The 26,920-nt window shown below is 30.5% G+C and overlaps 2 protein-coding genes across 5 annotated transcripts; one reads left to right on the forward strand and one right to left on the reverse strand.

The window, feature by feature from the left end:
• Positions 1–299: 299 nt before the first annotated feature.
• LOC111392145 (major allergen Pru ar 1-like) lies at positions 300–851 on the forward strand. The gene is made up of 2 exons (XM_023017409.1): positions 300–486; positions 670–851. The coding sequence occupies exons 1-2, from the start codon at positions 300–302 to the stop codon at positions 849–851; spliced, it is 369 nt and encodes a 122-aa protein (XP_022873177.1).
• Positions 852–4,205: 3,354 nt separating this feature from the next.
• On the reverse strand, positions 4,206–11,176 carry LOC111392146 (putative G3BP-like protein). Of its 4 annotated transcripts, XM_023017412.1 has the most exons (10): positions 10,769–11,176; positions 10,610–10,644; positions 8,898–9,032; positions 7,651–7,957; positions 6,875–7,140; positions 6,600–6,786; positions 5,486–5,607; positions 5,334–5,399; positions 5,045–5,126; positions 4,206–4,634 (listed from the first exon to the last, which is right to left on the reverse strand). In XM_023017412.1, exons 3-10 carry the CDS (start codon positions 8,943–8,945, stop codon positions 4,447–4,449), a joined length of 1,266 nt encoding a protein of 421 aa, XP_022873180.1. In that variant the 5' UTR covers positions 8,946–9,032; positions 10,610–10,644; positions 10,769–11,176; the 3' UTR covers positions 4,206–4,446. The 4 variants fall into 4 exon arrangements, with proteins under 4 accessions (XP_022873180.1, XP_022873179.1, XP_022873178.1 ...); XM_023017411.1 differs by lacking the exon at positions 10,610–10,644 and having other exon boundaries at positions 6,600–6,780; positions 10,769–11,175; XM_023017410.1 differs by lacking the exon at positions 10,610–10,644 and having other exon boundaries at positions 10,769–11,175.
• Positions 11,177–26,920: the final 15,744 nt, after the last annotated feature.

Genomic DNA, 26,920 nt, shown 5'->3' on the forward strand with positions numbered 1-26,920 from the left:
TCACTTGGGACATAATCATTTTTCTTTAGACACAACAAGATATGATGCTGCAAATCTTAGCCCAATTATCATTTCTAGAAATTCTAAACAATCTAAACCTGCTGGACAAGATGCAGGATATATAAGCTATCCAATAGAGGATCGAAAATTTTTTGAAGGAAGTAAAAGGAATTCTTGATTTGTGCTTGATATACACCATTTTCTCATAAGTTGCTCTATGCAAAGAGATTATTCACCTAGTAACATTCTAATTTCTGACTATTCTCGGAGTAGTGTTTCTTGAAAATTCTATTCGGACAATGGGTGTTACCACTTTCGCTGATGAGCAAACTTGTCCAGTCGCCCCATCGAGGATCTTCAAAGCTTCTATTGTTGACTCTCACAACTTGATCCCGAAGCTCATCCCACAAGCTATTAAAAGCATTGAATTCGTCCAAGGCAACAGAGGAACAGGAAGTATCAACCATATCTACTTTGCTGAAGGCAATATTTTTGGAAACTTTTAGTACTCCGAGCTTATGTGGGACTCTGATAATAAATCATCCATTTTTCATGCAGGTAATGGTTTTGGTTTGGTTAGGTATCAAATTGACGAGCTTAAAGACACTGACGGACATGTACACATAGGTTGAAGGAGATGCTTCGATAAGAAGAATATAAAAACATAACTTGAGGTAAAATTTGAGGCATCACCCAATGGGGGCTCTACTACCTCTAAGGTTACAAGCAAGTATTTCACTAAAGGTGATTTTGTGCTTAAAGAAGAGGATATCAATGCAGGAAAAGAAAGGATTGGCATGTACAATGTTGTGGAAGCTCATCTTCTCCAGAACCCAGATGCTTGTGCTTGATTCGAACTTCGATTAAGCTATCTTTTCTTTTTTATGTGTATGTCAGTTAGTCGTCTTTCTATGAGAATAAACAGTTTTGTTATACGAATAAGCTCAATGACAGGGATTTAAATAGATGCAAACTTGTCACATTTTCATTGGCAATTCAAAAATAAAAAAAGGACAGAAATTGCCAACCAGATGGACTGCCATTTCAGCCCCTGGAGATACAGCCCGTCACTGATGCTGTTCAAACGGCATTACTCGAGACTAAAAAATGATGGACGTTGCTGGACGGACAGGGCCACTGTCCGTCCAGGGGGCTGAATTAGGAGGGGGCGTCGAGCCCACTTGGCGCCCTCCAATAGGGGGTGCCAATTAGCCCCCCCTGTTTGGACAGGGCCTACGTGGCCCTATCCAAACAGAGTTATCAAAAAATGATACATGATTGTGACTTTTTCAATTGTAGTCATACATGTCTTTTGAATAAATTGTATTTCTCTACATTTTAAGGATCCATGATCAGAGTATTTACATTGAACTACAATAAATTGTATGGTTGTGCAGTGTTCTTAAGCAGACACCACAATATTCTCTGAAAATTTATACAAATCAACTAGTTAGGAAAAGCCAGCTCTCCACACTAGAAAGAATACTAAAGACATTATACATTTGAGTTCGACTTGATTTGTTTGGGCCGGTGTGATCTCCAACAAAATTTCCCATGGAAATAGAGGATGAGATAGAAGATCCTGCACACGAATGGAGAACTGCATCAATGCTTAGTAGCTTGTTAGTTTTTCTTAGCTTCCGTGACGATACGAAATATATGGTTTTTCTAGATTGGTCATACATTATGCAGTTAAGCTACTCACGAGCATGTTTGAGAAGTGTTTAAGAATAGTTTAAATTATATATAAACAGAAATGACTAATAAATAAGGGAGTGATATTTGTGTGTTTTACGAAATTAATGATAAAAAAGATTCGAGCAAAGCGTATTGGCAATGGTTTAAATCATAAATAAATAAAAATGAGTTATTGATGAGTGGGTAATTCTTGTGGTACCTTAAAATATGCAAATAAAATTTCTTTGAGTGTTTAAAAACATTATAAGATTTTTTCAAAATCATTTTCAATCACATTTTATAGGATCCGCAACTTTTTCTCACTTTTTAGCATTTAATAAATAAATCAGTTTTTCATATAAAAATTTGTGCTAAGCAAGCTCTTATACTGTATTGGGTCGTATTGAATAATACCATTGACAATATGTTTTCATTTTCTTATTATACCATATTAATAAATCAAATAACAAACTGTCACGTGTGACACGTAGGGCGACTACCGATAGTTTTCACTATGAATATCATTACTTATATGCCAATCATAATATATGTTACAAGTTACTGATGCTAATTATATATTTTGAAGACTATCAGAAGTCAAATTATTTGAGTTGAAACACAAGCTTAGTTGCAACTCCTGACTTGGGTACCTATGTCCTGTCATGATGTGCATACGTTGTTGCCTTTGTGTGCCTACGTCCCCATCATGCCATGCTCACACAATGTTGCCTTCATGTGTGGCATGCAAACAATGCTGCCTTCATGTTTCACGATGTGCCCTGCAGGGCTGCCTTAATTTGTCATGACGTGCCTAAATAAATCTTTAGATATATTTTGTGATGAATGGTTGTCGGGAACCATAAAATGATATATTTTGTGATGAATGGTTGTCGGCATAAAATGATATATTTTGTGATGAATGGTTGTCGGGAACCATAAAATGATCATTTGGGACAAAATTAACATATTTCATGCGTTTGAGGTTGTTTCCACATCATTCAATGTTTTTCCGCCCTCATTCCCATTTTATCATTTTTCTATGTCCCAAAAAGTTAATATTTAAATTTTTCCTGGGAAAATCAAGTGCACGGCAAATATTTCTTATATTAACATCTTTTGAGATTTTTCCGGATTTTTTTCTCCCATTTTTTCACGTTTCTTGAATAAAATTAAGAGTTGTGCTACACTTACAAACATGGTTTACAAAGTAAGTTGACAAAATAACATCCACACCAATCATTTCAAAAACAAGTTTTTAAATCATTTGAAATCAATGGCCTGAAATTTACCAACACATCTTCTGTCAACCAACTTTGTAAGGGAACTGTGTACAAGTAGAATTATTGTAAAATTAATTTCCTGCCATATTTAGTTTTCCAGTCTCCAGGCAGTTTAACCATATTTTCATTTCTAACCAGACGTTCTTATGAAAAGGGGGGCACAATTGGCACTGATGAGCGGCAATGCCCACAAAATGCACGAAAGAAGTCTGTTAAAAGGGATTATTCTTACAAATCCTATATTTTTGTGGCTTATTATAGGTTGCATGTCTGAATCATTGTTGATCCTAGAATTTTTCGAGCCAACAACATAATACTAACATCAGAAACTCAACTTCTGTAACATTATGCCCTTCTTTGTCTGTTGTCATCGGATTTTGTCATAAAGAAGCATGGTGAAGCAAGGACAAAAAGCAGAATATATAGGCTGTCTACTTGATTTTTGCTATGTATGCACCAATGTATCCCCAAGTGGTTCTATGCAAAGAGAGTATTCATATTGAAATTTCCAACTATTCTCCAAGTAGTCTTTATACAGAACTCCATAGGGATAATGGGTGCTACCACTTCACAGATGAGCATGCCTCTTCTATACCCCCATCGAGGATTTTCAAAGCTTCCATCGTGGACTCTCATAACTTGATCCCAGAGCTCGTCACACAAGCTACTGAGAGCATTGAATTCGTCCAAGGGAATGAAGGAGCAGGAAGTATCAAGCAAATCAACTTTGCCAAAGGTGGTGGCTTTGGTTTGGTGAAGTATCATATTGATTAACTTAATGAAGAGACATTAACATACAAATTTTTGTTGGTTGAAGGCAATGCCTTGATAAAAGGGCTCGAGAAAATAACTTACGAGGTCAAGTTTGAGCCATTACCCAGGGGGGGGCTCCATTTCTAAGGTTAGTAGCAACTATTACACCAAAGATGATTTCAAGCTCAAAGAAGAGGATATCAAGGCAGGCAAAGAAAGAGTTGCATGTACAAGGTTGTGGAAGACTACCTCCTCCAGAACCCTCATGCTTATGCTAGATTTGAAGCTTGTGTGCAGGATTTGCAGCAGATGAAGCTGTCTTTCCCTTTTGCGCATTTTTTTACGAAGTCATCTCTGTTTTGACAATAAGCCATGCCCAATGGTAATTTCTTCAGCTGTAATCATATATTCCCTGGAATAAAATGCAATTCTCCTGAATATTTCTATTGCGAACATTTGAACAAAGCCGTAGTAAAAGTTAACCACTATGATCGCTTTCTTAACAAGGCTGTGGCTCTAAAGAGGTCCAGCTCTGGCACAAATTTGCATGAAATTAGTGTATTAATGTAACAAAATTTAATCATAGATAACCCAAACAAAACTATTACAATGACTCTTCCCTGCACATCTGATTGATTTACTTCCATAATATTGGATACAGAAAAATTACGAATATGAATGTAACCTTTGGAAATTACTTGTTGGAAAACTGTCTCCGAGCATTTTGCCTGTTTCTTTATTCTTGTTGGTAGCCAGAGAAAAATCTATCTTGTCGAGGAGCCTTCCTGTGGAAACCATTTCCTCTTGGTCTGTTGAAATCGCGGTCATTTCCATCTTGATTCATTCCCTTGTCGATACCCCGACCACCAAAGCGTCCCGTTATTCCTTCCATCTGGTAGCTAAACCTGCCTCTACCCCTTCCTCCTGTTCACAACAATCCATAAAAAAGAATTATAAACTGTCTGTAGATGGTCATCACAAGCAGATGAATCCCAATCTTTTACAATCAAGGTTAAGTCTAGACTAAATTCTTAGCACAATATTTCAATAGCTGAACTTAATCACCAGGCTTTTCCCCTATTCCTGTCGCACCATCTTTCAATATAGTGGTCTTGCCACTATAGACTTCCATAGTACACGGTAACATTAAAAGCTTATTTAAATTAGCGTTTTGACATTTGTTTCTTTGCAGAGATCATCCAACATTCGTACAAATCTTAATTGGCACAAAAAGAAGGGTAGCTACTACCCTATGACTTGGAATAAAAAGTAATGCACTGAAAATTCAGAGAGAGAATTTCAAATCCAGAATAAATAAATAAAAGAATACGTACTTCCTCCCCGAGTTAAGTTGATTCTATTTGGTCTCCGTCCTTCAATGTGGAGTTGGTGCCCACCAATCTCAACCATAGATGCCTAGAAGGAAACAAATGAAACATTATGGGCTACTTTACGTGCAAATTCATAGCCAAGATATTTTATCTTGCTAGGAATTAAGTAAAGAACACAACCCATGAGTCAGATAGAATATAGAAGTTTGAAGTTTGAAATTTGTATAAACATATGCAACTTACAAAAACATTTGAAAATAAGGATTTATAAATTCTCACAAGGGTATCACACCTTAACTGCATTCTGCACCCCATATATATCTTCAAACTCAACAAATGCATAACACACATCAATATCCTGCATGACTTTTAAAGTGTAAGATTACACCTCAAACTAAGCAAAACCGCTACTATATAAAAAGGGGCAAGCCAAAAAGAACAAACCTTCCGGGTTCTTATGGCGACACCATCAGGCTTGAGTTTACCAAATTTCTTGAATTCCTCCGCAATTTCAGAAGCAGCCATTGTGGTTGGCACATTTCTCACATACACCGACTTTACTTCAACTATACATGATAAAAGTCGGAGGAATATAGAATTGCATCAGTAACTAATATTTCATCCTTAAAACAAACTTCTCTGACTATAATACACATATTGGTTAGATATCCATGATACGATTGACATGTCTATTGATATTTCTGATCTCCAAGGGTATGAATATGGAATGGGGCAATGATATTTTGGTATTCATTTTCAATGTACATCCATATATTCATGATATCTGTTGAACATCACCATTTTTTCCGTAAAAATTGTCAAAAATCCACATTTTTGTGGATATCTCCTCTTCTTGAAAAATATTCAATCATCGAGGATTCTTATCATACAGCATTTTAACGGAGAATCTTCAAGGTTCAAAAAGACATCCTCTGCACTTGAAAGTGCAACATCATGAAAAAATTTAAAGTGTAAATTCCTATTGTATCCACAGGGCATGGGATCCTTGTCATGTCAAGATATGGTCAGTTTGTTCCCTCAGGCCTTCTTAAACAATTGAAAAGTCAAGGACATCCCATGATCATATAGACAACAACTTGAAAAATTATCAAAATCAAAATCTGTGGCTAGAGTATTATAGTTTACTAGAATGGTTTAATCTTGTATGATTTTTGATGCTCTAGACGAGGTTCAACTGGTGATTTTAGACTTAACTCTGAACAATAACTCAGGCTGCATCTGTAAATGGATATTTGCCTATTAGCTTTTAGCTGGATTCAAGAGCTATATCTTACATAATCTGGTCGCTATAAATACGTAGAGGCATTCATGTATATTAACATGATAACCACATGTCATTTGAGTGCTCAAACAAGTTTCACAAAAAATCACCTACACCTGTCAGCAATTTCAACAATTTTGTGCTCATCCCATAAATTTGAATCGATATCAACATAATAGTCGATATTGCCAAATTTGCAAAGCTTTATTTGACAATCGATATAGAGATTCCATAGACAAGGCTAGGATAACAAAAAGAAATATAGAAAATTTTTACCTTCATCTTCCATGGCTGATGCTTCGTCAACTGAGTCCATCCGAGACCTCTCAACTGGGTTTGATGATGCAGCTGACGGCTGGGTGGAGGGTTCAGGTACATGCTGCCACTCCGAAGGAGTAGTAGGCTTGTTAAAAGAAGACTGAGATGGCACAGCTGGAGCAGATTGCCCTTTAGCAACCTGTAACTTCCAATCATAATTTACCCATAATTAATTTGAAAACATATGGGCAAATATTGTCATGACAATGGAAGGTTTAAATGTAATCACATACAATAGATGCGTAAGTATGCTTTTGGGGTTCCACAACAGGTTCTTCGATAGGGGAAGCCAAACGTTCAGGTACAGAATTCATAGTAACCTGAAGTGCACCATTCGGCTGCATAGCAAAATTATCTTCAAGGATCTCTTCAGTTTCAGGGACTTGATTAAGCTGGTCGTCTGGATAGGTATAGCTACTAACGGGACCATTCTCTTCAACCTTAGCTGGAGCCATGAACTCCCTAGGTCGGATATCTCCACCCAGTATGTAACTGGGTACTGCAAAAACAAATGTTGAAATCCAAAAATTAGACACAGTACATTTTGCATACCTACTTGTGAAACAAGTCATGAGAAAAGATACAGTGAACTAGACACAGATAGTAGCATTATCAAGTAGTTCTTTTAGAGAGTTTCTTCCTTCGATGAATAAAAAATTGATATCAATTGTCGTACTCCAGATCTTGATGTCATGTTACAATTGAAGGACCTTAACAAATCGTCGTAGTTTTAAATTGTACTACTTCCATCCTTAAAAACTGTTGTTCAACTTTCTTATATATTACAGTATTTGGCGTAGTTTCTGAAAGCAAAAGAAATCAATACTATATTGTTTTCATGAATTATTGCCCTACCAATTTTATTATTCTGAAAACTAGGAACGCATCTCTCCATTTTATTAAAACCACTAGGCAATTTAAATAAATTATTCCTAACTTCAATACCAAATACAAGAATCACCAAGTACTGTGCGAAATAAATTCTTTCTAAATTCTGCTGACAAAATACCTTGGTCTCGAACTGCAGTTGAAGGATTGAGTTTGAGATCAAGATTGCTCTGAGGTAGATAGCCCAGCGGATGCTGCCGAATCTGTTCTTCCTCAACATAGTGAAAGATATCATTGAGAACAAAGTACCCTTTCTCCTGAGGCGCAAGAAAGAATGTTTGCACAAACTTCCTCCTCCCATTGAAATCCTTAACGAGCACAGAACCTGAAACCATCACTAGAACACCACCATTCCAAGATTCTAACGAATGTGCAGTCTTAATTTCTATACCCGTATAGTTGAGTGACATAACAAGTTGATGGATTTGCTGCAAAAAAGAATTCAAAACATGCATCTTATCAAAATATAAAAACTGAGAAAACAAAATTAAAAGGAAATGATAAACAAACAGAACAAAAGAAAAGGTATAGGTGCGGTGATCCAGGATTAAGCATTTAATGAGAAGTAATTGAAAAAGTAGATGTCAAATACTGCTTTCAATATTCCAATTTTGACAAAGGAAACTACAAACTTTTGTGTGTGTCTATATATATATATATATATATATATATATATAAGGGTAAGGTATGATTGCAGCCAGTTTATCAAATAACCAAAGATAACGAGGTTCACAGCTTCCAACATCAAACCACTGGCGTCAATGTTAATATTTTCATTCTAGTTTGGTCAGTTTTAGTTGTTGAAAACCAAAACTGAACACATAAGTGGTTGGAGGAGAAAGATAAATGTCATGCTCATACACATAATAAATGAACTTTTGTTCCCATTATTCGGATGACTGGATAAATACCATCAATTTACTCCAAAACTACGTCTGGTACAACACACGTCATAATCAGTAACAAGATTAAAATTTATCATTATCTATGCAAAAGTTGGAGGCTTAATAGCCTGTTGAAGTCAAGTAGGCATTCCTTTTTTTTTTTTTTTATTGCAATGATAGTAGGCTAGTAGATATCTCAAACTTCAAGTTTTTATATAAATCCAATGGTTCTAAGCCCTTGTTTAATCCCCATTATTTCCAAAATATACTTTTGTCTTTCTTCTTTTCAACCACACATTCTACAATAAAATATTATTACACGCAAATCCAAAATTTTTCCTTATTTTTTAACCAAGCATTCTCCATCAATCTACTATTTCAAAATACATTATTCAATAAAAATGGGGTTCAAACATGCTCTAAATCTGAACTTCAATTCACAATGAACCCAACCCAACATAAACAAGTAATATATATAAAATACCAGCATAGAAGTTGCTGTCTCTCTGGTGTTGCTATCAATCCGAAGCATGGAGCTGGCATCACTGTAAAATTGGTGCACAAAATCTGGCTGGTTCTGTAGTAGCTGGTAGTACTGACCAACAAAGTATGTCCCCACCTAAACAAAAAAGAGAAACTAAGAACAAACAATGCCCAGTTGCACTCACTAATAAATGCTTACACACACAGGAAGTCCATAAATAATTCTGTGTCAATTTTGTTATTGAAGCAAGAGATGAAAAAATGTAAACGCAGAAAATGCATAAAACCAGAGGAAGTAATACATATAAATGTACACATTCTGGTTATATAAGAGATTTATCACATGTTTATATAAACAAAAGGCAAACATCCACATGTAAATGGATATGTATTCACAGTGACAAAAATTTAGTCATATAAACAAATCATCATATGAAAATGAAATCAATTGAAGCCATTAGCTTGTGTACCACAGGCCTCACAAGTTGTATGTTTCTTTAGAAATAGTATGATCTCAGGCAGTACAATCATTCAAATGTAAATAACAACAGGTGCACATCAAATGTCAATAACAACAGGTGCAGGCGCGCGCGCGCGCACACACACACACACACACACAATGAATGTTAACAGAGGCCTACTTTGGGTGTATATTCCTCAAGATATATGTAGATGCAATGGAGTCTAACTTTGAAGGTAGAAATGAAAAATGGCCTCATTCCGAATTACTTTAGCAGGTCTTTTTTTAAGAATGAAAGAAATGTAAACCCTACCTAGAAAGGCCTTTTTCCGTAAAAGATCTGCTTAGCTTTGAGTTTTCCATTCCAGTTCATGATTACTCCCTTATACAAGTCTTTCAACAAAACTCCCAATAGCGTGCCTCCAAAATATCAATCATGAGAAAAAGGAAAAATCCCACTGTGGAGAATACTCGGGTAGATTTCCAAGTTAACAAGACATAGTCGAGTTATCCTTGCACCCAACAAAAGAAATTATCGGCTCAACTTGACCCTCACGAGTTAACTCAACAACGACGTGCACAACAAAAAGTTGACAGTCAATGGACAAATAGGGTCAACTAGTCTCTATTATTTCAACTAGTCAAGTAGAAGTGAACTACATAAGCAATTCTACGCATTCACTCCTCTCCCAAAATCACTAATCATGGTGAACTGTTTTCCTTCATTTTTTCACTTTTCATCTTCAAATTTTTCTTAGAAGGCTAAGACTGCTCCACCTGCATTGTTGAAGAGTTTGAGTAGTGGTTGAAAACGAGAATTCTTATATGTTTGAACTAGATTGGCATTTTATTTGTCAGAATAGCTTGATTGACTAAGGAAGAGTTTGTTTAGGAGAGTTTCAAAGAACGCATTTTTAATTTCCTCTCTCTATCTACTTTAATCCCCAGATTAATTCCTCCTACGACACTTGTAAGGCATATTTATTTAATATATCTATCTACATACATTCGCATACAAATGGTCCTGGCTTGGGCAGATATACAACATCTTTATCTACATACATTTTTGCAATGCAGTTTGGACTACACGCTTCTTATGTGAATGGTGCAATAATGAATAAATTGACAGATATGCCCAGGTGGTGGCATTAACCTTATTCCAAATACACACATATTCATTAACATGTACATAAAAGCAAATGTATATATACACGTGCAAGCGCACATAATATACATCAACATAAAAATATAACCTTTAATTAAAGCCATCCACATATCAGCTCATAATCTGCACAAATTGAACACCGATACAATTTCACATACACATACAAATCCATGTACATATATAAGACATGAGAATCAAGTCGAGAGAGAGAGAGAGAGAGAGAGAGAGAGAGAGAGAGAGAGTTTACCTGGGCAGCAGTGACAGGCAGAGCGAAAGCGGTAGCCATTGAAGGGAGCTAAAAACCAACCCCACCCCAAAGGGAAAACCTCCAAATCTAACAAACAAATCCCAGATCTGGGAATGTAAAATCCAAGATCTATGGTCAAAAATAAAAGAAATTAATCCAAACCCAGATTCAGCTTCACCATTTTCACATTAGTCCTCATCAATTCAATAGAAATCCACACTATTTCCAGTACTACTTGTAAAATCAATATCTGAGAGAGAAAGTGATATCGAAATGCGATGCCACTGTGTGTACTGTCACTGCCGTATCTCATTTATGAGTTTTGTGTGCAGATTCGTCTCGACATAGAGACCACGAGTTGTGAGGTGTATATAGGTAGGTGATGACCTTTTTTGGCTTTAAGCATAACGATACGTGATGTGAAGTGTATATAACCAATTTGGTGCATTGAGGATTTTCTAATAAACTTGATAAAATAGAAAAAATAAAAGTGCTAAAATAAAACTTTTATTAAGTTCCCATTTGATCCACATTTTTAAAATAAATAAATAAATTTTTAAATAGTATTTTGATATCATTTTAACCACACATTATACAATAAAATAATATTACATGCAAATTCAAAATTCTTTTTTATTTTTTTACCACACGTCTCTCATTAGTATACTATTCAAAAATTCATTCTTATTAAAAGAATGGAGCTCAAACAAGGGTTTAGCCATGTTTCACCCCCCTTCTACAAAACTCGTTTTTTCTCAATAAAATAATTTTACACGTAAATCATAATTTTTTTCTTATTTTTAATCATTCAATCTACAAAAAAAAAAAAAAAGAAAAAAAATAATCTATTTTTATAAAATATATTCTCAAAAGTTTTCTAACAAGAAAGGGTTTAATTATAATGACTTGTCAATTAATCTTGTATTGGACTCACTCTTACAATGTGCAACTACTGAATTTGAATTATCGTTGAACTACTTTGATAAGTATACACAGTCATTAACAAGTAATTATAGCATTTTTCTTTCCTAATCAAAAGCTCGAAATCCTTAATAGTGTGTGTATATGTATATATTGCATCCCTCTGGTGCAGTGCCACGACCACCTTGTCATGAAAACTTTGACAAGCGGCTCCTAGAGCACTTTAAAAATCACTAGGGGCGATTCCTTCTCCTATGCTTATGCCTATTTTTGTAGCACGTAATTCTCAACTATCTTATACTACTAAGAACACTTCAATCCTCGAGGTGGTAGATTCTCGAAAACTGCTCACCTCTTTATTGGAAACGATTGTTCAGAAACTAAAGCTAGATGGTGTTTGAGAGATATTTTTATGTAAAAATGCATTTTTGAATAGTAAATTGATGAGAAATGTGTGGTTGAAGAATAAGAAAAAGTTTTTGATTTACATGTAATATTATTTTAATAAAGAATGTGTGGTTTGAAAAAAAGAGAGAGAAAAAAAATGCATTTTGAAAAAAATGGATACCAAACGGGGCCTACTCTTTCTCTTTCATTACATCAAACATGTTTTCAATAAAATAATTTTGCAAATTAATCATAATATTTCTTACTTTTTAACCACTCATTCTCCAAAAAGAAAAAATAAATAAAATAAAGAAGAAGAAGAAAATCAATTTTCACAAAATATGTTCTCAAGAGCTTTCTACCAAGCAAGGGCTTAATTATAATGACTTACCTATTAGTCCCCATTTGGCCCCTATTTTTTGAAATTAAAATGGGTGGAACATTTTTTTTTTTTTTTTAATGAGTAGTTGAAAAAGAAGAAAAAAATTCAATTTACGTATAATATTATTTTATGAAATATTGTGTGGTTGAAAATAAGAGAGAGAGAAATGAAATCGAATTTAATGGGGGCCAAACGGGGGCTTAATCTTCGTATTATCTTGCATTGGCCTCACTCTTACAATTCCCAACCACTGAATTTGAATTATCATTGCACTACTTTGGTAGATATAGATTCGTTAATAAGTAATTACAACATATTTTCTTTCGGAAGCTCGAAATCACTGACAGTTTATTTTCATTTTTATTTTTTTTAATAAGTAAATTCACAATCATTAATAGTATATTTTCTTTTTCAGATTGGGGATGATAAAAAATCACCATATACCTATACATATCACGCTAACATATTGCTAAGATGATTAACTATAAATGTCGCAGACTTGGCACAACCATTTTCTATTATAATATTTCTGTTAAATTATCTCATTTAAATATATGAAAAATGCATCCATATTTCGATTGAGATGGAGTTTTGTATTGTTAATAAATAGAATAAAAAATAATTCGAAACATTTGATTTTAAAAAAATAATTCGTATAATTTTAATATTTAGCCCCTATCTGTTTCCCATTTTGGCTACATATTTTAGGGGGTGTTTGAGCCACGTTATTTTGGTAATAATGCATTCTTGAATAGTGTATTGATAGGAAATATGTAGTTAAAAAATAAGGAAAAGTTTTTTATTTGCGTATAATATTATTTTATTGAAAAATGTGTGGTTGAAATGATGTCAAATCACTATTTAAAAATATATTTTTTAGGAATAATGTGGCTCAAACAGGCCCTTAATAATTTTTTTGACTGTTGCCAATCACATAGCTCCTTTTTTTTTTTTTTTTTCAACTCCCTCTCTCACACTGGGACCAGCTTGCAGAAATACGACGACCATAAATGTGTTCTCAAATTGAAAAAATGAGAAACAAACAAACGCTTAATAAACTTTAAAAACTTAGTTCCATCTTTACAATTAACATTATCTTCTATCAAATGTCACCAAACTTTCATTTATGAAAGTAATTACAAGAAATCAAATTATATATAATTAATAATTTTTATGGCCTCCTAACCACCACAAATGATTGATCATTCTCATTCTCTTTTTGTTCGTGTCTTTTTTTTTTTTTTAAATAACTTTTTGTCTGTTTGTTTGGTTTGATAAAGGGGAATCAATTGTTTTCTAGTAATCATAATAAAGAAGGAAATAGGATATTTTGTGTAAATGCATCTGTATTTGTTTGATATAATCACTTTCATAGATTTGTTTATTGAATAGTGTTTCCTACCTTTGGGTCATAAGAAAGGGAAATATATGGAAATAACATTTTCAAAAGGGTTATTTTTCCAAAATGATCCTTCGACAATTTACATACCAAAAATGTTCTCCATTTGGATATTACATAACGAGGTATTCTAATATAGAAATTTTCTATTTTAGTCCTTAAAATTAAATATAGGATGAAAATTGATAATTTTTATTTGATTTATTTGATTAATATTTTTATTTGATTTATTTGATTTTTGTTCGCTCTAAGTAGCCCCCTAATTGGTATTAGAGCCATAGAGATCATGGAAATAAAAATAAGAAAAATAGATAATTATTGGTGTTTAGAAGAAGAAAAAGGTAGTTATATATTTTTAAAACATATTCATAATAAATTAAAAATAATGACTTTGACAATAATTAAAGAACTTCCGAAAGAAATAAAGGAGCAAATGCTAGAGAAATTAATAATAGAAAAAATAAAAGATATATATACATATGAAAAAATTATTAATATATATGAAGATGAAGAAAATAATTTATATTATGAAGAAAAATATGAGTACAATTGATAATTTACATCAAAAATTGAATAAATTACTTTTAAAAATGGATAAAATACAAGAAGAAATAAGAAATATAATGTTAGTACAAGAAGGAATGAGAATATCAAATAATAGACAATTAACAAAATTAAAATGTGAAAGACTAAGACTTGAGAGCAAATATTTCACTATAGTAAAAGAAGAATTAGTAGATCCAAAAACAGTTGAGAGAAGATTTAAAAAAATAATAGATAAAAAAGAAGATAAAAGATGCAAATTAATTTATGAGTTAGAAATAAGAAAAAATTAAGATGTCAATAAGTGAATATATGGAAGAATTAAAATCATTAATAAAAATGTTAATAAATGATGTACAAGATTTGAGAAACGAAGTAAAAGAAACAAGAAACGATATAAATATATTAAAAATAGAAATTAGAGAATTAAAAAATAATAATAAGAATAAAAGATAAGAAAATAGATTAAAAAAAAACAACTTATAGAAAAAGAGATGACTCGAATAGAAAAGAAACATATAAAAAAAAGAAAATATAGTAATAGAAACAGGAAGTATGGATGATGAATTTAGAAAGAATATATTACCAAAAATACTAGAAGAGGAAGAAAAATCTAGAAAAAAACCATTAGAAAAATTAAAAGTAGAAGAAAAAAAAGATGAGTGACGAATTAGATTTGCTAATAAAAAATTTTGATCAATTAAACTTAACTGATATAAGCGAACACTAAGTTTTAATGAATACTGGAGGAGGACCTAATCCAGCAGGAACCTCTAAACAAGAATTACATCACACAGATGAAAGTTATGCACCTATATCTAATAAACCATATAGACAATTTTATGATAAAGTAAGAGATAGACAACCACTTAAAGGAAATAAATATAAGGATATGTTTGAATTAAATGATAATTATGATAAACCAATTAATCATGGAGGAACAAAACTAGATTTAAATTACAAAATAGATACTAAAAAAGCCTTATTAACTTGGGCAGATTCAATGATATTATTCTTTTTATATAACAAAGATGACACATGGTAAAATACTCAAAGAAGAATAGATTTCTTAATAACATCTATTGAAGGAGATATTAGAAATTGGTGGGAAGGAATAAGCAATGATACAAAAACATTAATAAAAAGAAATGTACAAACAGAAATAATCAAATCAGATATACAAGGTATAGTAAAATTAGTGGAATATATTTCAGATGAATTTTTAGAAGAAAATTAGATAAGAAATGCTGAAGAAGAATCAATAAAAGAAAAAGATAATGCTATAATAAAATTAATAAACTCAAAAATATGTGATATGTGTAAAATTAAAGAATATACTTTTGAATTTAAAAATTACTATTATGTTCAATTTTATAGTAATAAAAATCAAGAAATAAACCAAGACATATATTATAATCAGTTACCAGGTTCATGGGAAATATATTTTAAAATAGAATTTGAAAAATATGTTAGGGATAATACTGGAATACCTATAACTTTAGGTTCAAGAATAAAATTTTTATTTGAAAGGCTTACATATATATATGTCAACAAAGACAATTAATGAAAAAAATCAGGAAAGTTAACTAAAATATGTTGTGAAGGTATGGAAACCCCTGTACAATGGGAATGTAATCCTGAAAGAATAATTAATAAAAAAAAGTTTAAAAATAAAAAAGTTTAAAAAATTTAGAAATTTTAATAAAAAATATATAAAACATAGAAGAAGATATTACAAAAGAAAAAATAATTCATATAACCAACAGAAAGATAAAAAGAAAAATAAAAGCCAATGTAAATGTTGGAATTGTAGAAAAATATGTCATATAAACCCTGATTGTGATAAAAAGAAAGTTAAAATATTACAAAAATAATATTTAGAAATAAAAGATAAATTAAGTGAAATATCAGATATTGAAAAATACCATGACCAAGAAGTATATATAAGTGAAACAGAAGAAGATGAATCAGGATCTGAATAAAGAAATTGAAGAAATAGAAAGTAATAATATAAATATAAAAGAATATGAAGGAATAGAAGGATATGGATTAAATGTTACTTTTGATAATAACAAGTTTAGAAAATTGCAAAAATTATCATTAGACTTAAAAATAGGAAAAATGGAAGTTTTTGATAGAATTTGGAAAAGAGAAAGAATAGCAATAAATGAATTCACAAAATAGAAAAAAACCATAGATGTAAGAACAACTTATGGACAACATAAATTAAATCTTTTAACAAAAAATACAGTTGATGAATTATTAACAAAGATTAGTAAAAAATAAAGTGAAAAAATCATATATGTTTATTTAGCAGAAATACAAATAATGTTTAAATCACTATTTAGAGAAGGGATAGATTCACCCTTAACTATAACTTTACATGATGGAAGATTAATAAACTTAAAAGAGAGTCATTTAAAAACAATAGAAGGAAATTTAGCATATCAAAAAATTATGTTTACATGTTATCCAAAATATTGTGTATCATTAAAAGATAGAAATTTTAATGAAATTTTAAGCCTACATTTCAAGCTTCATAGATATGATATTATGCAACCAGGTGATCAAATTATGATTATAGAATATAGAGCTTTATACACGTTTACCAATTATAATTATGGGAATATTTATTCCAATAAACCATATATTGAAGTTCATAAAGAATGTAAAGATATTAGCGAAATAATAGAACCAAATAAACAAATAAATTTAATTCCAGAAGAATATGAATTTAGTATAGCAAAAAATAAACCCGAAATAACATAATTAAATGAAGGAGAATGTTCTGATAACATAACATTTAAGGATGAAAAATTAATTAAAATATCAAAAAATTCAAAATAGCTAATAAAAACCAGTTAGAAGAAATCAACAAAATAAAAGAAGTAAAACTGTATAGGAATACTGGAAATATGGAAATAGAAGGAGAATATTATAATGGTAGAGAAAATATATAAATGGACCAAATATATTAATAGATACAGGAGTTAGTGAATGTCATATAGCTTCGATTAGAAATAAAGGACTAATAATTCATAAAACTGAACCATATAAGTATGTAAATTTTGATGGACAAGTACATATAACAGATTTAGAAATTAAGGTGCCAATAAAAATATGAGAAATATATCTTTTAGTACCATGTTATATAGATAAAAGTATGGATATAAATCCTCATATACTTTTAGGAATGAGTTTTCTAAATGGATTAGAAGATTATAGTATAAAAAGAGAAGGATTATATATTGTTCATAATGGACAAATTACATTATGTAAAAAGAATTGGATGAATAATCAGATAAATTTTTCATTAACTGTGTATATACAAATTACTATTATAGAAACAAATATAACAATTTGTGCTTTAATAGATACATGAAGTGATATAACAATATTTAAAAGTTTTTTAATAAATCATGGAATAATAATAATAATATAAAAATAGCTAGTGTTACAGGAGAAAATACTCAAATAATTAATAGTGCCGATAAAATTAATATAAGTCTTGGAAGTAAACAAGTAACAATAAATAAACTTTATAAATATGATAAATTATAATGTGATATATTATTAGGAATTGATTTCATATAACAATTTCAATTTTATAAACAAAATAATTATATGATAATGTTACAAACACCTTGTGGACACTTATTAAAAATTCCTATAGAATTTAAATCTTACAGAGTTCAGCTAACCCAGCGTGGTGATAAATGGGAGAAAAAAAATCAATTCTTAATAATGAAATAAAAAATAAAAGAATATTATATAAAAAATGTCTAAAAACAGGAATAGAAATAAATATTGAAAAAATCATTGAACAATTAGAAAATGTATATGGAGAAAATTCATTATTATTTTGGAAACCACATCACCCAAAAGCCAAAATAGAATTAACAGAAAATGTTATAATAAGAGTAAGACCAATGATGTATACAATAGAAGATACACAAGAATTTAAAAATCAGATAAAAGAATTGTTAGAACAAAAATTTATTAAACCTAATAATGGAACTCTTAGCAGTCCAGTCTTTATGGTTATGAAACACTCAGAACAAGTTAGAGGAAAAGTTAGGATCATCATAAATTATAAAGAATTAAATAAATATACTAAATTTGATGGTTACTTTATACCAAATAAAGAAGTGTTAATAAATTTTGCAAAAAGAAAACATTATTATTCTAAGTTTGATTGTAAATCAGGATTTTGGCAAGTAAAAGTGGAAGAAGATAGTATACAATATACTGCATTTAGCACACCTCAAGGAAAATATGAATAGTTAGTTATGTTATTTGGTTTAAAAAATGCATCACAAATATATCAAAGAAAGATGAATAATATATTTAAAATTTTAATGAATTTCTAATAGTTTATATTGATGATATATTAATATATTCTAATAGTAAAGAAGAGCATAGAAATCATTTAATCCAATTTATTAACGAATGTAAAAAAGATGGAATTGTACTATCTAAAAAGAAATCTATAATAGAAAAACAAGAAATAGACTTTCTCGAATTATCAATAGATAAAAGAGGGATAAAATTACAAACTCATATATCCAAAAAGATAAAAAGTTTTCCAAATAAATTAGAATCTAAGAAACAAATTCAAAATTTTTTAGGATGTTTAAATTATGCAGAAGGATTTATTAAAAATCTTTCTAAGAGAAGACATAAAATCCAAGTTTTACTTAGAAAAATAAATACTAAGTGATGGAATGAAGAACAAATAGAAATAATTAAATCATTAAAAGAAGAATGCAAAAATCTACCAAAATTAAGACTACCAGATGAAAAAGATAATTTGATTGTTAATATTGATATCTCAGATAAATATTGGGCAGCAATATTAAAAACAGATCTTAATGAAATTTGTAGATACTCAAGTGGAACCTTTAACCAAGCAGAAATAAATTATACTACACATGAAAAAGAATTACTAGCAATTATTAGAGGAATAAAAAAGTTCTAATTATTTTTATTATCCAAGAAATTTATTGTTGAAACTGATAATTTTCAAGTTGCAGGATTAGTCAAGAATAAGTTACCTTCAGAACCACAATACAAAAGGCTTCATAGATAACAAGCTTATTTAACATTTTATAATTTTAAAATAGTTCATATTAAAGGAGTTAATAATTTTCTTGCAGATTTTCTCAACAGAAACATAGAATTTGCTGATGGATAAAGTTAAGGTCATGGAGTTATACCAATCAATTATACATATACAAGAAAGGACAAATTTTCTTAAAAAAGAATCTGAAGATATAAGTTCTAGAACAACCTAGATCTCAGAAATGTTCAACTCAAATATGAAAATATTGTTGAATATCACTACTAAGCATCATAAATATGCTATAGAACTCAAAAATTAAATTGATGCTATTGCAGCACAATTAAAAAATATCCTGTTTGAAACAGATATACCAAAAAGCTCAGAAATGAGTTTTCCAAATCAATACCAAACAGGGACAGCTGGAAGCAGCAGTGGACCCAGACGTGACAACATACCAACTGATAATAAAGAAGATTCCATTTATGTATCATCAACCAAGAAAGTTATGATACATGGAGATAAAAGAGATACCAAAACAATCAGTATCATAGACTAAGAAGATAAAATCCCTTTAGATCCAAACGAAGAAAAATATGCCGAAATAGTCAAAATTGCTTATGAAATAAAAATAAGTGATTCATATTTCATTTTTCCGAGAAATAATGTTTACCCCAAAATAACAGCCATAAAAGGAGGTGACCCTTTATTTATAAAAATCATGACAGATTATGGATTCATGGATTTAATTTATGCAGGAAAAGATTTTATTGAGATTTCAAAGTTTGATGACATATTCATTAAGGAAGTATCCAGATTTGCCAAGGGAAGGAAAATATTTTTAAAATTCTATTCAATCAGTCCATAATATGATGGAGTTGTTTACTACCCAGTTGAATACATAATCTCAATTGGATATATTGCGGCCAATTTCCAAATTGATGTTACAGAGAATAATAGAAAGGTCCCAACAGTGACAAAATCATGGATCAAACATAGAAGAGCACTTGGAATTAAAGCCATCTACAATATTGCCAAAAAATTATTTGATAAAAAAATTTCATGCCTGTGCCAATATGAAAATTGGATGTTGGTATCCAATGGAGGATATGCAAAATCAGAAATTTTAAAGACTATATTACAAGATTTGATATACATCAATTTTCAGGATATCCTACCACTATAAAAGAATCCTGACAGCTAAGGGAATGCCCCAGCTGCATGTGAAGAAATAAAAGAAGAAGACAAAGCACCTTTTGACAAAGGTGTATGAAGGACAATAATACTACATGTGAAGACATTGAAGATAAAGAGCAATAATAGAAAAAGATGTTCTTTGGATAGAAAAGTTGAACCAGCATGTGAAGATGTAGGCCCAAGGAAGAAAATAGAAAAGCAAGTGTGCCTTGCTGATGTATTCAATGATGTAATAGAGTTTCAAAAACTTGTATAAATAGAAACATTACTATAGAAGAGTACCATCTCATCCTATCTTAAATTCTCAAGTTGTAAACAATAGCTCATTCTCAGTTTGAAAAACCAGTTTTTCTGGAAATCCCTTCATACCAAATAGAAGTCTTGTATCAATCTTGATAGAAATAAAATTCCAATATTTTGATATCAATATGAGTTTCTAAATTTTTTTCCTATAGATTCTTGAAGGTTCTAATAGAAAGTGTCTTTCTTATTTTAGCAGAAAGAGAGTTTTTCTTTAACAGAAGTCTAGAATTTTATTCTTTAGAAGTTGATACAGTGAGAGCAAGGAGCTGAAATAGTAACAATTCCATGAAGATAGGAGGCCGTTGAAGGAAGCAGTTTACAAATTCAGAGCTCAAAGGTTACTCGATTCTAAGAATACAGGTCTAGATCAAACCTAAGGTAAAACTATTAAACATTTGCTAAAATTAGAATGAATCTTTTTAATATCTTAAAAGAATCGCAGTGACAATTATATGATGATTATTTTTTATAAATGCCAGGATATACAATTGAAGGATTAGATAATTTATTAAAAAGAATGTTAGAAAAAATAAAGAGTATTATATCTCAATTAGAAAATATGAATTTACCATTTGAAGAATATGATATTTTACTTAGAAGATATGATATGTTTCCTATTTATTAGATCATAGAACGATTTTATATTCAAATATCCAAAATAGAGTAAACATAGGATAAAATTTTTAAAAGATTAAGAGATATGTTGCAATATAGAAAGAATCATTTCATTAAGGGTAATATAGACCTTTTCCATAAAAAGGAACAGTAATAGGTCAAATAGAAAAATCTTCCCATAAAAAAGGGTTATTCTGATTGTAACCTTACAGCCCCCTCGCATGAGGGGGCTCCATGATCAGTGGGGCCACCCATGTGAGAGGGATGTGTGTCTTGCTACACAGCCCCATAAAAAAAGATTTGAACTTCTGCTATTTTTATTTATTTTTTTTATATAAAATCTATTCCCTGTTAATACAAATCCTTTAAATTTATTTTCAATCTATATTTTTTAAATAAAATAATTTTACACGAGAAATCATAATGTTTTTCAACCCTTTAACCATGCATCCAAATATAACCATTTTTTTTGGCCCCCCGAGGCATAACTTAGTGGTGCAAAGGATAGGAGTGAGGTTATCTCATGCGTTGCTGGCAGCCGCAATGTGGGGGGTTAGATTCTTGAAATATGGAATTGGACTCCTTGTAGGCGCAGTATACAGGCAACTCTTGTTCCCTGGCTTGCAGAGGCACATCCCGCGATTTACCTCCCTTATAAAGCTCTAGGGACGGGACGGTGGGGGCCTTCAAGATTGGGGTTCAACCTTTATAACCACTTTTACAAAATTTACTCAAAAAGTCTATATCAAGCATGCCCTTGTACATAAGTTTGATTATTCGACCTTGGTATCACAATCAAATCCGACACCATAAAGATGTGTGTAAGTGGATCTTCAAAATTAACAATAGACAACATTTAAATAAATAAATTGCATTATATATTGTTTTTGAAGAAATCCACCTTTAACATTTCTTAGGGTCTGTTAGAAATTCAATTTTATTTTATATGGTCTCAATTTGTTGCAATTCAAAATATAAAAAAAAGGTCATTTTTGTATTAAAAAAAAAAGGCTCTCTCATTTTAATTCACATCACAAAAGCATTGACTCCAAGTAGAGGTGTCAACTAGTGATGCCGAACAAGCTCATAAGATGAAGCTTGCGGCGCAACCATAAAAAAGCTCGATTTTTTCTTTTTTTTTTTTAAATTTTTGGCTAGAGTCGATTTGAGCTAAAGCCGCAACCAAAATTTTGATGCTTAGCTTCACAGAGCTGAGTCGGCTCATGATTTTTCTATTTATTTTAATTCATGAAATTATAAATTCTTTTTAATAATGTAAATTTTGTTCAATTTATACTAATTGTAAATTAAATAAAAATTACAACATTTCTCATTTTTTCAAGCTTAGGACTGGCAACAATCAACTTAGATGGAATTAAAATTGTACACATATTGGGCACAATTTTTTTTAAACCAAATGAATTTTAAAAATTACATAATTAAATAAGCAAATTACATAACTACATAATTAATGCAAAAGGCAAACACAAGCATGGACAAAAAATAGCCTGTGGAGCTCATATTGCTCGATGAGTTGCATTGGTTAACCTAAGCTCGGGCCAAATCCCGAAATTTGAGCTTGGTTAGAACCTTAGCTTGGGTCCATCAAGCCTCGAGCCAAGTAGGCTCTAGCCTATGTCCTAGCTGGCTCGAGACCGTGCCCGAGATGACGGGTCGTCTTGTTATTCTTAACTTTGAGCATTTGAGTCAAAATAGTTAAACTCGGTTAAAAGTTTTTTTTCCCCCTTTTATCCTTTCTTTTTTTGCAAGTTGGCATAATTCAAGTTTACGTCGTTAAAAAAGGTGGCTCAATGAGTTTCATAGAGCCCATATTTGACAACCATTATATCAAAACTCTTTATTCTACATATTCATTTTCAACCACACATTTGTATAATAAAATATTTTGTGTATAAATTCAAATTTTTTTCTACATTTTAACTACACATTTTTCAAAACTTCACTATTCAAAACTTTTTGCCAAATAATAACAATCAAATAGGGTCTAAATTTTGATTACATCCTAATGAAAGAACCCACCTAAAGATAAAAAGATTAGAGCTACTTTGGTTCATATAGACAATCAAGCTCAAAATCGTTGTGTAGACGTCTTTTGTTTTATCAAAATAAAATTAAAAACGTAAAATCGGTTATGGAAGAGAGAAAATATGAGTCAAAGACTTGTATGTATTATAATGAGAACCAAAGCCTTATATTTATATAGAATGATTAGGGATACAATGATAATAATATCTAGGGTTGTAGGGGTACAATTGTCATTCACTAATAAACTTACCATTTACGTCACTTCCACATGAATGACACGTTACAAAATATCAATCTCTTCAAAACCTTGTTTGATAAAAACTCGATAAAATAAAAAACCAAATGAAGGAAAAATATTATAGTTATTTTGGAGTATTAAACATAAATGATGCCTCATTAAAGCCTCATTAGGAAAACTCTATGGGACAAAACCTAGCAAAGGAAAAAAGTAAAATTATTCCCTTAGATGTTGATCGTTGAATTTTTTTTAGTCAATGCATTCCAATCTCGTGAACTAATATCTCAAATGTAGATATTGACATACATTTATGGATGAATCAACGACATTGTCACTTGAGCGAATTTGTTGAACATCGATATTGTCATTCTATTGAAGCTTATATGTGAAAGAATTTTTGGAGAAATGTGCTTTGTCCTGTCACAGTTGATATAGTCTCCTTTGAGCTGCGCATTACAAGCTGCATTGTCTTTATACAAAATGCTTGGAATAACTTTTATTGAAATTAATTCCCATGATTCTTGGATATGATGGTCATGTTCCTCAACCATATACATTTTTGACCTGCTTTATGGATAATAATTTGGAGATGTCGTCAACATTTGCATCACAATTTTTCATGATATAACTGTTCTTCCACGTGTAAACACATATTCTATTTGTGATTTAACTTTATGTGGATTAGAGAGATAACATGCATCTGCATAGCCCATTGACGTAGATCCCGAATTTTGAGAATAAAATAATTCCAAATCAATAGTAACTTTCAAATAACGAAAAGTGCATTTAACACCATTCCAATATTTTTTAGTTATTGTAGAGCTATATCTTGTAAGGAGATTTACAGAAAAAAGTTATGTTGGATCGAGTATAATTTGCATAAGTTAATGCTCCTATTACATTAAGATATGATACTTAAAGACCAAGAACCTGTTCTCCATCTCAAGTGAACGAAATGGTTCTCTTTCCATATCAAGTGATATAACCATATGTGATGTCAATTGATGTGAATTATCCATATAAAAGTGTTTTAAGACCTTTTTTTTTTTTTTTTTTTTTTTTTTTTTTTTTTATATTTGTATATGTTGATTAATGAACAAATAATCTTTTTGGGAAGTGTTTAATCTGCAACCTAAAACAAATTTTGATTTTTCCCATATTTTCATCTCAAATTAATTTTTCAAATAATTTGTTGTTTAATTAAGTTCTTCAGGAGTTCCAACTAAATTTAAACCATCGACATAAACTACCACAATTACAAATACGATATTTGTTTTCGTTATGAAAACACATGGACAGATTGGTTATTTTATAACCCTCATTCAACAAATATTTATTAAGACAATTATATTATTGGTGTTTGGATCGTTTCAATCCATATAATGATCTTTACAATTTAATTGAGATCATATTTCTTAGGCATATATAATTTGTTTTTGGTATTTTAAGCTGCTCAAGAATTTTCATATATATATATATATCACTATGAAGTAAACCATACAAAAAAATAGTTACTACATCCAAAAGGCGAATATTAAGCCTTTTTGATACAGTGAAACTAGTTAATAATCTAAAAGTAATAGTGTCCATTACAGGAAAGTACGTTTCTTTATAATCAATTTCAAGTCTTTGTGAGAAGGCTTAAGCTACGAGTTGGACTCTGTATATTGTAATTTCATTATTTTCATTCTCTTTTCTCCCAAAACCCATTTGTATCCAATATAGACTATATTTTAAGGTATTCAAACTACAAATCTAAACATTTTTTTTTATTTTTCTAAGGAATTCAATTCTGCCTATATAAATTATTTCCATTTTGGCTAACCATTTTCTATGTTGACAATATTTAGCAGACTATAGTTTAAGATCCTCATTTTGCATAACATTAAGAGCCATGTTAAAGATGAAAATATTATCTATAATGATATTATTGTATTCCCAAAATTTATAACATAACATATAATTTATTGAAGTCTCATTATTTTCGGACACTTGTGACTTTTCAGAAACCATATTTTTAATATTTGATTGATCAATTTTTGCTAATGTTACTTCTTCTGAAAATTTTGATTAGTTTTTCTTATATTTTTCTTTTTTTGAGTTATAGTGTCTTTTGAACCAACTGGTTAACCACGTTTATAGTGTATTTGAGATTCATTTGTTATAGTAGATTGTCTTAGAGGGATATCAATTTTTGCTAGAATTATATGACTTTGTCACTCTTTTTGTGTCAATAAATATATCAGGTAATTGATTTGAAACTTTTTGTAAATAAATGATTTTTTTAATCTCTTACTCACATTGATTGCCAAGTGGATCAAAGTGAGATATAATTGTTTCATTCCAAAATTATTTTTACCTATCTTTGAGGATGTGGTCTTTCCCTCCCGAAGTCGGAAATATTATTTCATCAAAATGATGATCTACAAACCATGTAGTAAATAAATCACCCGTTAAAGTTCAAGATACCTAATTCGATGGTGAATCAAAACTTAGATAATTCTCAAGTCTATGTTGTGACTCATTTTAGTACGTTGTGGAAGGGTGAAATAGGAACTTGTAGCACAACAAAAACCTGCAGGCGAGAAATATTAGGTCTATGACCAAATACAAATTGTAAAGGTGAATATTGATAATAAGCTGTTGATCTTAGATGAACTAATGAAGCAACATGTAACTGAATGATTCCAAACAGAAATTATAGATTTTTTTTTATAAGTAATAATCCAACAATAAGTTATAGACATTTAATAAATGAATTCGTCAAACCATTTTGTGTATGAATATGTGCAATCGAATGTTAACAATCCCAATTGACATACAATAATAATCGGGCATTGCTATTTACATCCACAATTATTATATATACATCCACGTTTAAAAAGATAATTGTATTATATTTTTGATCTTATGTAAATTTACCTAAATAAATATATATAAATTAAATAAAAATATATTGTTGTAAATTTATCCACTAATGTTTATTTTCATAAATTCTTTTAAACCGTTTTATATTTTTTTAGAGTTTATATTTAACTAAAATTCTAATAACCATAAAACAT

This window comes from Olea europaea, unplaced genomic scaffold, assembly GCF_002742605.1.
Source record: "Olea europaea var. sylvestris unplaced genomic scaffold, O_europaea_v1 scaffold890, whole genome shotgun sequence".
NCBI classification, from domain to species: Eukaryota; Viridiplantae; Streptophyta; class Magnoliopsida; order Lamiales; family Oleaceae; genus Olea; species Olea europaea.

Bases quoted from the DNA above. Each gene is read 5' to 3' on its own strand.
- LOC111392145 (XM_023017409.1), top strand. From the start codon at position 300: ATGGGTGTTACCACTTTCGCTGATGAGCAAACTTGTCCAGTCGCCCCA. The intron at 487-669 runs ATATTTTTGGAA...TAAAAACATAAC, and splicing joins TATCTACTTTGCTGAAGGCA to TTGAGGTAAAATTTGAGGCA.
- LOC111392146 (XM_023017410.1), bottom strand. From the start codon at position 10,807: ATGGCTACCGCTTTCGCTCTGCCTGTCACTGCTGCCCAG. The intron at 5,608-6,599 runs GTAAAAATTTTC...TATCATGTATAG, and splicing joins ATCAGCCATGGAAGATGAAG to TTGAAGTAAAGTCGGTGTAT. The intron at 5,400-5,485 runs GTTTGTTCTTTT...AAAGTCATGCAG, and splicing joins TCGCCATAAGAACCCGGAAG to GATATTGATGTGTGTTATGC.